This window comes from Enhydra lutris, unplaced genomic scaffold (assembly GCF_002288905.1).
Source record: "Enhydra lutris kenyoni isolate GAN:26980312 unplaced genomic scaffold, ASM228890v2 scaffoldscaffold27, whole genome shotgun sequence".
NCBI lineage: Eukaryota > Metazoa > Chordata > Mammalia > Carnivora > Mustelidae > Enhydra > Enhydra lutris.
The window spans coordinates 14,794,552-14,809,321 of NW_019154111.1; the positions used below are offsets into that span (position 1 = coordinate 14,794,552).

The 14,770-nt window shown below is 40.4% G+C and overlaps 1 protein-coding gene across 2 annotated transcripts in view; it reads left to right on the forward strand.

Annotated features, from left to right (window-relative positions):
* The first annotated feature begins 955 nt into the window (after positions 1–955).
* Positions 956–14,770, forward strand: part of LOC111152012 (glutamate metabotropic receptor 8) — a 757,409-nt gene continuing 743,594 nt past the window's right edge. For both annotated transcript variants that reach the window (XM_022510280.1, XM_022510281.1), the window contains exon 1: positions 956–1,465. In XM_022510280.1, coding sequence (XP_022365988.1) covers positions 956–1,465 — 510 coding nt within the window. The remainder of the gene's footprint in view (positions 1,466–14,770) is intronic.

The following is a 14,770-nucleotide window of genomic DNA, read 5'->3' on the forward strand; positions in this document are numbered from 1 at the left end:
CTTTGGTACAGAGAAAGTATGTAGAAAACAAAGAGAAACAGAATTCCGGGCCCTGGCCCTTGAGGAGCTGTCCTTACTACTGGCCTTTCAGGAAACAAGAGCCCTCTTAGGAGGTCCCAGACTCATGTTCCAGCCGGAGGCCTCCTCCCTGGGCCAGCAGGGACTTTTGGTGAAGTGGCTAATGATGTATGATGTTACTTGTACCTAACCCTGGCCAGAAGGGAGAGAACCTTATGATTTTTTGGACACCATTTAAATGCTAAATTCAGACAACCGTAAAAAGTAAAAACAGATTTGAAAAGAAATAATGCCATCAATCACAGGATTTTTACCTGCATGGAAATTGGATTTATTGAAATAAAATGGTAAATAAAAATACTTTGTGGCTCGGGAGAATCAACCTAGTTTCTGATACTTTTCTGTTTCCCTTGCTCCAAAAGTGTCATCAATCTCTCTGTTTGGATGCAGTGCAGCCAGGTGTTCAGAATCATAAGGGGGACACAAAAAAAATTAGTTTCTTACTGAATAGGGGAAATGAAACAAACAAAAAAAAAGAGGTTGGTATAAACAGGGCTTAAAAATATGAAAAATGTAGACCCGTTGAACTGAACCCTTTTTTTCCCTCCCCCTGCCCCCCCAGGAATAATTCTGCTACAGGGCTGACTTCAAGGACGTGAATTGTTGACCTCATCCTACCTTCAGAACCTCAGCTGTTATTCTAATTTTTGCACCATTCCAGGCAAGTTGACTTTGTATGGAAATAAAATTGAACCTTAGGGGTCTGATGGAAATTCACTGTGACATTCAAATCAAGAAAACTTGCTGAAACCCACAGAGCATTTTCCCCCATGGGCCCTGATGGTAGCCTCCAGAAGGTGCAACCTCTGGTGGTCCCCCTTCTTCTGTGGCAAGAATAAACTTTGGGTCTTGGGTTGCAACACCACCTGTGGAGAAAATGGTATGCGAGGGAAAACGATCAGCCTCTTGCCCTTGTTTCTTCCTCCTGACCGCCAAGTTCTACTGGATCCTCACAATGATGCAAAGAACTCACAGCCAGGAGTATGCCCATTCCATACGAGTGGATGGGGACATCATTTTGGGGGGTCTCTTCCCTGTCCATGCAAAGGGAGAGAGAGGGGTACCTTGTGGGGAGCTGAAGAAGGAAAAGGGGATCCACAGACTGGAGGCCATGCTTTATGCAATCGACCAGATTAATAAGGACCCTGACCTCCTCTCCAATATCACTCTGGGTGTCCGGATCCTTGACACATGCTCCAGGGACACGTATGCTTTGGAGCAGTCGTTAACGTTCGTGCAGGCATTGATAGAGAAAGACGCTTCCGACGTGAAGTGTGCTAATGGAGATCCACCCATTTTCACCAAGCCTGACAAGATTTCTGGTGTCATAGGTGCTGCAGCAAGCTCCGTGTCCATCATGGTTGCTAACATTTTAAGACTTTTTAAGGTAGGTAAAGCCATTGTCTTTCTGACCATTGTGAAAAGACAATAAATTTTTCTGACTCCAACCACAGGTTTAAGAAGAAAGTGAACATGGTGAAGATGTTCACAGACCTTCTCAAGGTCACCCAGGTTCCTCAAATAGATGATTCTGTGACTGGGTTTATACATGTGTTGATTTAGTTAGTTAGTTTGGATTAATTGTGACTGCCCCCCAACCACCACCCTGAACGAACAGGTGATAATTTCTATTGAGTCCTTCACCTCTTTCGATATCTTCCTTATTGATGCTCATTATAAGTCAAAGCAAGTGTTTTTAGAGAGTATAATGAAATCTTAGCACATTTTTCATATGAAGCATTTCTATGGTGTTTGAGATATAAGATAATTTACTTGGTGAAGCTTCTTTAGAGTGGGATGCTCTGTTATGACAAAAGTTTCTATGTGAAGAAACAGTATTTATTACTAACATGTAGATGGGAGTGACACTCTGGGATATAATATGGCCATAAAATTGTCAAGTTTATAATAACTTCAGTAGAGCAGAACCTCATTAATTCAGACTGCTCTGATGCACACTTGGAATAATTATATTTAATTCTTATTGAGTTAAAAGTTCAAGTTTAGCAGGATAATTCAAGCCTTTCTGATACAGGTTTGATGATCTACTACCTATAAATTGCATTTACATATTGAATAAAATTGACAAAATAATGTATGGAATAATACTTTGAAAAGTATGAGGTGCCATAAAAATAAAGCTGTTGTGACTCACCATCTTTATTAACTTTCTCATTTTGCTTGTTAATATCTATTATGAAGTGTTCTATAATAATTTTTTTAAATTGAAAATACTTTTCACTGGTTTCTTAGTAGGACTTGACTTTTCCAACTTAATCGGAATTAATGAGGCTTTGTTTTATATTGTGAAAAACTGTTCCTCTGCATATTAGATTTAAAAACATTAAAGGAATATGGAGAAGTTGGAAAGGTGACAGCCATGGCAACAAAACTGAACAAATTGATGGAAAAGTTCACACAAAAAAAGATGAAAGGGATTGAATCAAGGACTCTTGGATTGGAAGATATCTTGGGGCACCATGGAGTCTGGCTCACTTTGTATGCTGGAATCTTCTTTGTAACCTCTCCCTAGGTGGCTGTCCAGGTTCTGGATGAATCCCTTTAGTTTAGAGGACAGAATGCTAAGAGGCAGCTTAATGACTATTTTCAGATTGATGAAATTTTCTGAAATGAGGATGCTGCTGAGCAGAAGCTCTCTGTGTCTAAGGGGTATTGAAGAGGCATAGAGTGCTGGAGACATTTGGAAGGACATTAAGAAGAGCCTCTTGGCAATGAGAAGGACACGAGATTAAAATAGGCAGCCAAAGGTGCTCTAATTTGTCATTTCTAGAATAATTTCCCTTGGGCTAGCTGACCCCTTGCTTGGAGACAAGACGAAGACCAGGATTTTCCAGATGTCTCTCCCCACATCCTGGGATCTAGAATTTCTCTCACAAGTCTCAATTCTGAGCTGCATGCCATTTTGTGCTCTGTGATGGTGTCTAGATTTAGCCACTTTCCCACCATCTTTTTGCTCTCTGACTTGATTTCTTTTCCCACTTGCTCCAAAGCATCTCTTTCCTGTTTTTAACTCTGTTGCTTAACAACACCCACTTTTATTTTATTTTATTTTATTTTATTTTTTTTAAAGCTTTTAATTTTCATTCTGTTGGCATACAGTGTTCTGTTAGTTTCAGGGGTACAATATAGCAATTTAACAATTCTGTACATTACTCAGTGCTCATGATGATACATGTACTCTAATCCCCATTACCTATTTCACCTATCCCCCTTCCCCCTACCTCCCCTTTGGTAACCATTAGTTTGTTCTCTATAGTTATGAGTCTATTTCTTGGTTTGTCTCTCTCTCCATTTTTGAGGTTGTCTCTCTCTGTTTCCTTTACAGCATAAGAAGAGAGAAACCTTCATTAGAATCCTCTCCCTTCCTTTTGTTACCTTTCCTTTATACACTAATTCTTGTTCCCTTTAGTCCCGTCATAATTCCTATGAATCCCATCTCCTTCCTATATAGTCTGGTGGCCAGCCAAATATAGACAAGGATTTGAGGAGTGGAGTATTGGTGATAATTGCTTCTCTGAGCTTTTTAAAGCATGTTGACATTAATTTTACACTAATAGAATCAGCTTATCTGTAAAATGGGGATAATAATGTTATGTTAGGTTTTTGGATGGATTTAATGAGAAAATGCAGGTGAAGGTTTCCACCGGTACCTGCCCATGCCCTTCACCTCCTTGAGCTGCCAAAGGGACCTTCAGGCCATCTGAAGGGTGGGTTTGGTTTTTATGTAGGCTGGATCTGTCTTCCCTTTGTTCTGTTCTGTCATCGACTGGCCAATTCTCTTTTCACTGCCTTGGGTAGTTCTGGAGGGACCTTATTTGCCCAGGTGGGGGAATTACCATTGACTCTTTGGGCAGAGCCCATTGTTGCAGGTCAACACTTAAGACAGTGGTCAGCACATAAGAGGGCTGCTCTTGCCACCCTTAACCAAATCACAGAGAGTGGGTGACTTTTAGTCAGGAGGGGTGTTGGTTACGGTGAATATCATAACTAAAATCAGTACACTGGCACAGACTGAGCATTTATTATGTGGAAGCAAATGTATTTATTAACCAAATTACTGGGGCTTGAAAAATGTGTGTGTTTCAAAAGTAAGTGAGAGACTAGAGGTACTTAGCCTATCTTTTCTTCCAGCTGAACCTAGAGCCACAGGCGTGTGAATTTAATGATAATTTTTATTGTTTTGCTACTTTAATTCACTTTGATGATTTACTTGAGACTCTAGCTAGCACTCTACACTGATATTAAGCATGAAATGATGATAATCATTCTTGGAATAGAAAATGTTTCACTTTATGTGTGAATGTATTCCATTTAAACATGTATCCTAGGATTGCCATGAAATATTAGTATAGTTAGCAAAAGAAAGTTTAGCAAATTAGTGCATTGGAGATTGGCTTACAATTTCTTTTTGAAAAGTAATAGTGTGGTAAAGCCAAATGCTATGATTTAAATAAAGGTGAATATTTAGGACAGTTTTTTGGAGTTAGGACCCCTTCAGGATGACATAACCCATAGAATCCAAAAAGATGCACAGATATCAATATATTGCCACTTATTCCTAAATTAATGGAGTTAAAAGAAGGTAGTTCCTCTTGGTTTGAAGTGGACTCTGAGAAACAAACTGAGGGTTTTAGAGGGGATGGGTGTGGGAGGTTGGGTGAGCCTGGTGGTGGGTATCATGGAAGGCACGTATTGCATGGAGCACTGGGTGTGGTGCATAAACAATGAATGCTGGAACACTGAAAAGAAATTAAAAAAATAAAAATTAAAAAAAAATACACAAACAATGAAATGTGATGATAAAGGATAAACAAGGTCCTAATTAATGAATTTACTCACTTTCCTGCCCAACAATAAACATTAGTTGAGGTCTTGAGAGTGTAGCTGGCACCTGTTTTAAAATTCTATAGAAAATACTTGTGCTAAAATTGGAAGTAATATCCAGATATCTTAGTTCTCTTTTTTTGGACAACCCTGGAATAGCCTTGTCTTCACCTGCTATATCTGCCTGGGCTAAGCTGTGTGGGAGACAAAGGCCTCCAGGCATCTCTCTCTTTTTTCAGCCTTGTTCTTCCTGTGGCAGCTACTCCTGTCCCCTGTCTCCTTCTATGTTCTGATCGAAGCCTGGTTTCAGGAAAAGAGCTCTGTATTATCAGTCATCTGCATATAGTATGTCTATGTGTAAGTCAGGAAGATTCTCTTTTCTGCAGGATCACTAATAGTGGGATGGAATAATTTGTCTTTATGAAGGGGAGTCAAGCATTGGTTGAAGAGTTTCATTCAGCTCCCCCAGCAGAGACTACACCTTGTGGGTGGCCACCTCCTTTGCCCAGGAGTACAGCTGGCTCTTCTCCTCTCTAGTGGGAAGAGATGTTCTATTTTTGCTTTTCTTCCTATCAAAACCCAGAGACAAATAAAAAAAAAAGCCAGCTTCTAATTTCAGAGGAGAGTTGGACAGGGGGCTAGAGCTAGAAGCTGTCCTGTGGTCTCTGCCCGTAAGACAATGAATGCTCTACTAAACCAGTGATCTTCAGCCCCATGAGGTGGGTTTCATACCCTTCTCTGTCCTCATTCCCCCCAGTGGGGTGTGTTGGATTATCAAAATGACCTCAGAGGCTTTTCAAATGTTAGGACCTAATGTGTGAGTATATGCCTCCCCCAGCCCCCTGGGAATCATGCCGATGGACTGAAGTGTTTCGAATTTCTGAGGTGTGTTGGGAGTGAAAACAATTTGGAGAGCCACAGATGAGGACTTTAAGGATCTGAACTTTTTAGAAGCACTGCTGTGCCTTAAAACACACACGTGTCATAAATGGGTTACTATGAGGGCAGAGTGTTCACTTAGGTGAACTGTTTAATCTTTACAGCAAGTTAATGGTTTTAGATAATAGTGGTATCTGTTAGGATAATGTGACATGTAACTGCAGAATAGCAAACCCAGAACCGCTTCACCCTACGTATCCAGAGGTGAAAATGCCACCCTAGTGGCTCTTGTATTGCAGAGAGACCAATGAAAAGAGGGGCTGAGCTCTCAGAGATTGTGTAGTTTAGAAAGAACTAAAAAAGAATGAAGCGGCTTTTGGAAATGTTGACTGGGAAGCCCATAATTCAATTTTTTTTTTTTAAAAGCAAGTTTGAGGAATTTGCATATGTTTTATAAAGAGCTCAGATTTTTTCCCCTTTCTAGAACATTTTCTACCCTCTCCTTTAAATTAGAGCAATTCTATTCCTCAGAACACTAATCATATACTTACTTTGAGCAAGGATTGAATATTCTCCGTTAAAAATAGCACATCAATACTTGGAGGTAACCACTCACATTAATGTCCACATAGATGCATCTGGGTCATAAGAGGGCAGTATCAGATATAATTTCTCTCTCTCTTCTTTTTCTAGTTAACATTACCTAGAGAATGAGCTTTCTACTCTCGAAGGATAGGGGTTAGGAAGTTTTTAGTGTACACTTCCAGAGCAATCAAATGAGACTTAAATAGAAATCCATTTTTGGGTAGGATAACTTCTTTACGTGTGCAAGTGGTCCAGTTATAAATGACTAAAATTGACTTTAATGTGAAGTAGCTGAAGTACAGTGAAACATTCCATTACCCTGGAAGTCTTCACCGACATTGCTATGTTTACAGAGACAGGTTTCTTTCAAGAGACTCTACTAATTGTAGCAACCACTTCCATAAAGCCAAGCATTTCTGTGAGTCATTTATCGCATACAGTGGGCTTTATTAACTGTAAACTCAGATGAAGTAAATCCGCCATAGTCAGGCTCATCTTGGTTAGATGGACAGATCTGTGAGCCCAATCAATAAACTCAGGAGGAGGTAACATTTTGTGTTAAATATTACTTGCTGGTAAATAGATAACGGCAAACTGAAAGATAAACTCCTTAAATCAATCCTTTGCCGTGGTAGCAAGCTCTAATTTAACTTTGTGAAGAGCCCACTCACCTCAGATGCAAGATGAGGGGTGTTCTCTCTGATAGTGGTTCTAAGTGAGAGTCCTGGGGAAGTGACCATTGTCCATGGTCGCTGGACTTGTAGTAAGATATAAATATTTATAAAAAATATATAAAATTTATATAAATAAATAAAATGTGGACTTGGTAATGTTACTTCCTTTCTTAGCATTCTTTAATGGCTACCATTAAGCCCAGGATGAAGTCTACCTCTACTTTGGGAAGTCTTTTCTCACTTCCCTTGATGAGATTGTTTATTTGTTACATGTACAGAGTTTCCTAGGGCAGGATGTGATATATATGATATATATGAGGGCACGTATCTCTTGCTTGTTGCTGTATTTCCAGCACCTGGCATGGACCTAAGAATCCAATAAATGTTTGCCCAACGAATGAATGAATGAATGAACTGTATCTCTCTATCTCCTTCATCTCTACTCTCTCCCTCACCCCAATCCCAAACGTTGGAAATAGTCTGTGTTGGGTCGATAGGACAGAAATGGAATTGTATTTATTTTACTTTTATACTCTTTGAGAAAAAGGAACAGAAGGAGGAAGAAGGGGGGAAAGAAGGAGACATAGTATATTTTGGGAGTTACTATTTTCATGTGCTTCCTCATTTTCCTACAAATTCACATTTTCTCTAAACAGATTTTTAAAATTAAAAAAATAAAAGACATGAGCACATTCTCATTTTGGAAAGTTTAAGAAATGAATAAATAGTGTAAAATGGAAAGAGACCATATCTAAATTCATTTTAATAAAATTATACACATAATTTTATTAAAAGATCTATGTCTTGTGACTTTTTGCATGTAATGATACATCTGGGAGACATTTCCTTGTTGGTTAATATAGTTCTGTCTCAGTAATTTTCAACCCTGACTGCACGTTAGCATTACCTGGATAGCTTTTAAAAAAGTGGATGTGGATATGCTCAAACTCTCCGAGTTTGGCTGGAGCCCTGGTATTGGTATATTTTACATAATTACTAGGTGATTCTGATATTTGTATAGGATTGAGAACGAAGAAGCGTTTTAAGCAGCTGTTTGGCTTTTGATTATATGAACAGACTGTTTATCTCATAAATCGCTTAGTGATAGGTTACTTCACTTGGATTTCTTAAGATCATTTATCATTTGGGAAAAAGTTTAAGCAATACTAGAGGCTCATGTAAACACATCATTCCCAAAGGGAATTTTGGTATGACAGGGCCCCTTTACGGAGCAGCAAAGGGTATGAATTACCAGAACGCCTTGCTGTAATGCAGACTCACACATGTCATGAAAAGATTGTGGCTTTTCTTGACACAAAGTAACTTGGAGTCAGTGTAGGGGTCATGCACTCAAAACACTTAAGGAGCATCATGACTCTTGTCGGGTGAAGCATATTTCAAATTTCATGAACTTAAATTAACCTTGCTTTTCTTTTCCTTAGCTGTGAACAGTCTGAAATCCTACCGTGAATACTGAAGATATATGAAGAACTTATTTAGTGATTAATGCCTATCTTTGGAGTGTTTTAAGTAATGAGATTGTTTTGAAAATAGTGAGGACTCTTTCCACAAGAATGGCTTGTGAATGGATGCTATTTGTTACTTTTTTCCTGTCTGAGAATATTCGTTAAGCTCCGATACACCCGGTTAAGTTTCATCCTCACTGTGGGATTGGAGAGGGAACAAGAAAAGTCTGTGTCCTCAGGGAGTTTACATTCTGGTGGGGGGTAGAAAATATGAGGTATACAAACAAATGAAGACAGCCAGTGACAATGTCATAAAGAAAATAAAGCAGGTGGGCAAAGACAAGGCATGAGCTTGAGCTCGGGTGGCAGGGAAGGCCTCTCTTTGAGGTCATGGTGGAATGATAGGACAAAGCCAGTCAGTAAACTACTAGAGAAAAGCATCAGGTAGATTTTCCTTTTCCCACAAGCTCCCCTCAATCCATGCCCTGGTTCAAGAGTATCTCAAAGGAAACCAAGTCCTGGAGAGTAACCCCCCACCCCCATTTGTTATTGAGGTTTTCAGAGCCAGGATAGACCTGATACAGGAGACTGGGATGGGAAAGGATCTGCATGCCCCCTTCTCTCCCTCCCGGATGTGGTGCTGGAGGCTTTCTCTGGCCAGGGGCACAGGTCTGACTCCCTACCTTTTGAGAAACCCGGCCTGTCTCCCTCACTCAGATGTCCTTCAAGTCTCATGCCAAGACAGACCTGAGGGTTGAGCAAGCAGGTGCAACAATGTCCTGTGCTCATACAGGCCTCTTGGTGCCCCAGGAGCCCTGCCTGTATGGGTGGGGCCTCCTGAGGATCCTTTCTGACTTGGAAGTCCAGGTTCTTGGGAAACCCAGGGGTGGGACTGGCCCTCAGGATTTCCAAGAACATGACTTCACCAAAGAGGCTGACACCCTCCCCCCACCCAGCCAGCAGGCCAGACCACACATTAGGAAGATGTGAGCCTGGGACATTGCAGGAGGGCGGAGGAAAGCCGCATAGCACAGTGAGACTCCTAGGGCAGGTGGGCAGTCAGGGGCTGGAGGCTTCTGGCACGGTTACCATGTCCCAGCCAGCCATGTTCCGGGTGGCTGTGACAGGTGGATGACACTAATGAGAGACTCGAGCACCGTGATAAGGGCAGTGATTCAGAGGCCCACTCAGAAAACCCACAGAGCCAACTAAAGGTCCCTCAGAGACATTGAACAGGTGGAGAAAGCAGTAGAAGAACTCATTTCCAGCACAAGAGATAAACAGAGCAGGCTTGATTAAGGGCTCGAGCAGCGTGTCCGTGGAAAGCGTCCAGAAGTCTGCTGAGCAAGTAAGAGGAGGCCCTGAGGGGGCAGCAGGGCATGAAGGAGAAAGAAACCATGGCAAAGGCAATCTGGGCATAACCTGGGATGGACAGGACAGTCAAGGTGGGATCAGAGAGCCTGCCCAAGAGAGCAGCGCACTGACAATGGGGTTAGGCACAAACAGGAAGATGTTTTCACTCAGCATTGGGGCAGCCCCCTTGCACCCTCTGTACAACCCCCCCCCCCCCCCCCCACCGCCACTGGCCGAAGGTGGCATGAGTCCGAGCCCTGCCACAAGGCCTCACCCTTCATCCCGGTCCATCAGGTTTTGCCAACAGCGTGCAGGCCTCTGCTGCCCCCTGCACTGGATGCGATTTATATGTATATATATATATATATTTTTGTTTTTTTTTTTGAGATTTTATTTTTTTGACAGAGAGAGAGAGAGAAGCAGAGGGAGAGGGAGAAGTGGATTCCCACTGAGCAGAGAGCGGGGCTCAATCCCAGGACCCTGAGATCATGACCTGAGGTGAAGGCAGATGCTTAGAGGACTTAGCCACCAGATGCCCTTGGATGCAGTTTATTAAGAACTTGTCTGAAAAACTTTGTAGAGCAAGTCAGGATATATGTGTGTGTGTGTGTGTGTGTTGTGTATATATGTGTATCCATATACATACACATGTACATATATGTACACAGATGTATATATACACATATGCAAATATTCATATACACATACATATGCATAACATATATGCACATGCACACATACATATATGCATACATATATACATGTGAATACACACATATGTGCATAAGGAAAGTTCTGTGCTCTTTCTACTCATTCACCCTAAAAATTGCGGTGGTTGGTTTTAAAAAAATTTTTATAAGTTTTTTTTTTTTTTTAAAGGAAGTTTTAGGTTTACAACAAAATGGAAGATCGCAATGGTTTTATTTGGTTTCAGGACAGGTTTCTTCCCAGACTCTTCTGAAGATAACTTTTTGCAACAAAAGGTGTACTTTTCTAGGAAGACAGAATCCAAAGGGTGTCCCCTGGCTCCTGCCCAGTAGTTCTCAAACTTGAGCATGCATCAGAATTACCCAGAGGACTTGTTAAAACAGATTGCTGAGCCCACCTTCAGAATTTCTGAGTCAGTAGGTCTGGGTTGGGGTCTAAGATTTTGCATTTCTAACAGTTCCCAGGTGATGCTGATGCTGCTGTTTCACAGACCACACTTTGAGAACCACTGCTCCATATAAATCACTTGCTGGCTGACTTAACAAGTCAAAGTACACAAAACAAAAATGAGATTGAACAATGTTCTGTCTGGTAGCAGACTTTTTTCTTTTGACTCATGCCTGGTTGGATTTCTGTTCGTATTGGTCATAATCACAGCAGCTGCTGTATGGATCTATTTTTAATTGTGTGCCCTTTTGGAAGTTGTGTTCCTTATTAAATAATGCATAGCTCAGGAGTAATGATCAGCATAATGGTCACTTGAACATGATTCTTAAAGCAGGGTCACTCAGATTACCACTTTTACTCATTTTTACTACCTGTGACAGTGGAAAAGACTGATTTAAGAAACTTAGACTATAAGATACACATTAACTGGGAATTGAGAATAGTAAAAGATGAAAGAGGCTATGATTTGTCTCAGCTACCAGCAATTTGTCTTCAGAAACCATGACAGCTACCTCCTGATTCCCATTATGCAATGAGATTGCAAATAACATTCCACAGCAGTCTTAATCAATAGAGGGTCACCAGAGGCGCTTCTTTCCCCATAGTGGGGGGAAAAGGGCCTATTTACCAATTTAAGTGATAGAATACACTCTCTGGCAAGTGACAGAGACATCTCTTTTACCTGTAATTAGGGATTTTCCTTATCTCTAAGCATTCTTAATAACATAGAAATATACATGTAATCTTTATGCATTTTAAGTACATAATGAGCACCAGGCTGATGGGGTGGGAAGGAGTCCAGGTAAAGCATCATCCAAAGCCTCCTTTATCTGTTTCCAGAATGAGGCCAGTCTTTCCTGCTTTTCTCCGTTAGGCTCAGCAAATTAATGGGCATGTGTTTTCAATATTGGTCACTAGTTTTCTTCCAAGACTCTCTTAGGCTTCCCCCTGTGCTTGGGACACTGAGTTCCTTGGTATAACATAGCCCCAGATCTCTCGGTTAGGACCAGCTCCCAAGAGGTCATGGGTATGTCTCTGTGTCCCCCACACAGCCACGCTAGGGTTCCCTGGGGATGTGAGAATGGTGATGTATTTTTTTTTTTTTAAGATTTTATTTATTTATTTGTCAGAGAGAGAGAGAAAAAGCGCATGCACAAGCAGGCAGAGTGGCAGGCAGAGGAGGAGAGAGAAGCAGGCTCCTTGCCGAGCGAGGAGCCTGATGCGGGACTTGACTCCAGGACTCTGGGATCATGACCTGAGCCGAGGGCAGCGGCTTAACCGACTGAGCCACCCAGGCTTCCCAAGAATGGTGATGTATTCTTGTTCCAGGTTCTCACCTTTGCTTCCTTTCACACAGATTGAGATTAAACTGCTTTCATGAGTGCTTGTACTATTTCTCCCACTTTAAATCTAAGTATTTACATTGTGGCAATTTTATAAGAGTTCTCAAAGTGGTTTATCATGTTAGCTCTGAGAATGTTTGAATTTATATTGTTTATAAAACAAATGGCATTTCATACTCAGGAGGATTTGTTGTACAAGTATTTGTGGCATATAGATATTTATCATCAGGAGCTGTCTGTTCAAATTATAGATTATTGTAATATACTTATCTAGTGGTGCTAATACTGTTTGAGTAAAACAGATTAATACAAATTATATGAAGTCAGTCAAGCTTTGAAATCAGTCTGCCTGGGTTCAAATTCTGATGTAATGATTATTAGCTGTATTACCTTAGGAAGTTGGTTAATCTAAGTCTTAGCTTTTTTTTTTTTTTTTAAATCTATAAAGACTATGTAATAATAGTATTTCCTTCATAAGGTTTTAAATGAAGATAAATAAGATAAATTGCATGGAGTCCTAAGCAAGATCCTTGGCTAATAGCACCATAAATGTTTGCTGTAATGATAATGAGGAGGAGGACACTGATATCCACCATTAGTAAGATATTCATTTTGAGTTATACCTTTTTTCCAATTTCTCAGTTGTTCATTCTTATTTTATGAACAATGGCAGGTTAGTATTAGATGTGTAGTCATTGCCCAAGAAACAACACAATTAATAGGTCCAAATAGGCTCTGGCATGGAGAAATGTGCTCATACTCAACCCTCTGGGGGTTGAGTAGGATGTCTAGATTTTGAGTAGAATGAGTAGGATGAGTAGGTTGAGTAGGATGTCTAGATTTTGAGTAGAATGTCTAGATTTTCTGAAGACTGGACATGAGATAGGGACCTCACCAACCCCATGCTCTAGCCAACTGAACTAAAAAAGTAGTGATAGTTTTATTCTTTGCAAATATGTGTTTGGTGGTAAGAGTCCATTTTTTAAATAAATAAGACCAAGGGGGAGGATTGGATGACCCAAAGATAAGCAGAGCTAAATCTTGATGTTGATCCAAGAACCAAACAAAAGTACTACTTTTGAAAAAAGATATAATGAATTTTTGCTCCTTTGGATTCCTTCCCAGTAACCCCAGTTTGATGGTATAGGAGGTAGAGTTGTGGTTGAGGGGAAGCAGCCAACTAACCCCAAAGCCGGATGGCAGCTCTTAAATCTGTCTTTTGGGTTGGAATTCCCTTTCTTTTCCATGTTTGATACAGTGTTCCATCGTAGAAACACAGGCCCACTTTGAACAAAGAATACTATCTTTTTATTGAGGGAATAATGTTTCTTTCTTCCAGGGATGAACTGTGTAACATTTATACCTATCACTTTCTGATACAAATGTTAGACATGTAAGCACTGAAAGAACTCAGAGGTACTTTCCTTAGAAGTCACATTTATTTTTGGACAATCGGAAGACTATTGGACCTAAATATATTAAATTTTGACTCACACTATGACTTATCTTTCTCTACCTGTTTAACATGTGACTAATTTAGTCAAACACATATCAGTTATACCCTGGTAAATTTTCTTTCTTATCAAACATGGATAATTTACTCACAGGTAAAAGGGAAAAAGAAATGATATTTTCATAATGCAGAATTCTTAATGAGGTCTATTTAGGAAAGACTGAATCCTATCAGAGGTGCCAAATAGTAATTGGTATAGTTTTTAATTTAATTTAATTTTTCCAGTGTTCCAAGATTCATTTTTTATGCACCACACCCAGTGCTCCATGCAATATGTGTCCTCCTTAATACCCACCACTAGGCTCACCCATCCCTCAACTCCCCACCCCTCCAAAACCCTCAGTTTGTTTCTCAGGGTCCACAGTCTCTGACTATTCGTCTCCCCCTCCAATTTCACCCAATTCACTTTTCCTTTAAACTCAGTGCTAAATCTTCTTTTTTTTTTTCCCCACCAAGAGAAGCAGAATAAGATGAAGAAATGCCAGGATGTATTTTCTTAATTTTATAAATGAGGAGACTGTGGCTCAGGAATAAAATATTATTCACTTATTCTCCTTCTTTAATAGGTGTAACAGGTAGTAATAAATCAGTCCCTCAGCAGGGATTTATTCAGTGTCTCATAAGTATATGCATCATGTTTGACACTCTAGGGAACAGCTATGAAAGTAGATGCTAAGCCTTCATATTACTTAGATCCAATTGGGGAGAAATATGTAAAATAACCCAAACATCATAAAGCAATATAATTAGGGCTATAGTGTGGTGCCAGGTTTTGAAGAAAGGCCAGCCTCACCTGAGGAAGTTGCAATTATCAGTCAGGGTCTTTGTATGGTAATGGGGAGGTTGGGCAGGACCCAGAGGGTTGAGTCGGAGAACCTC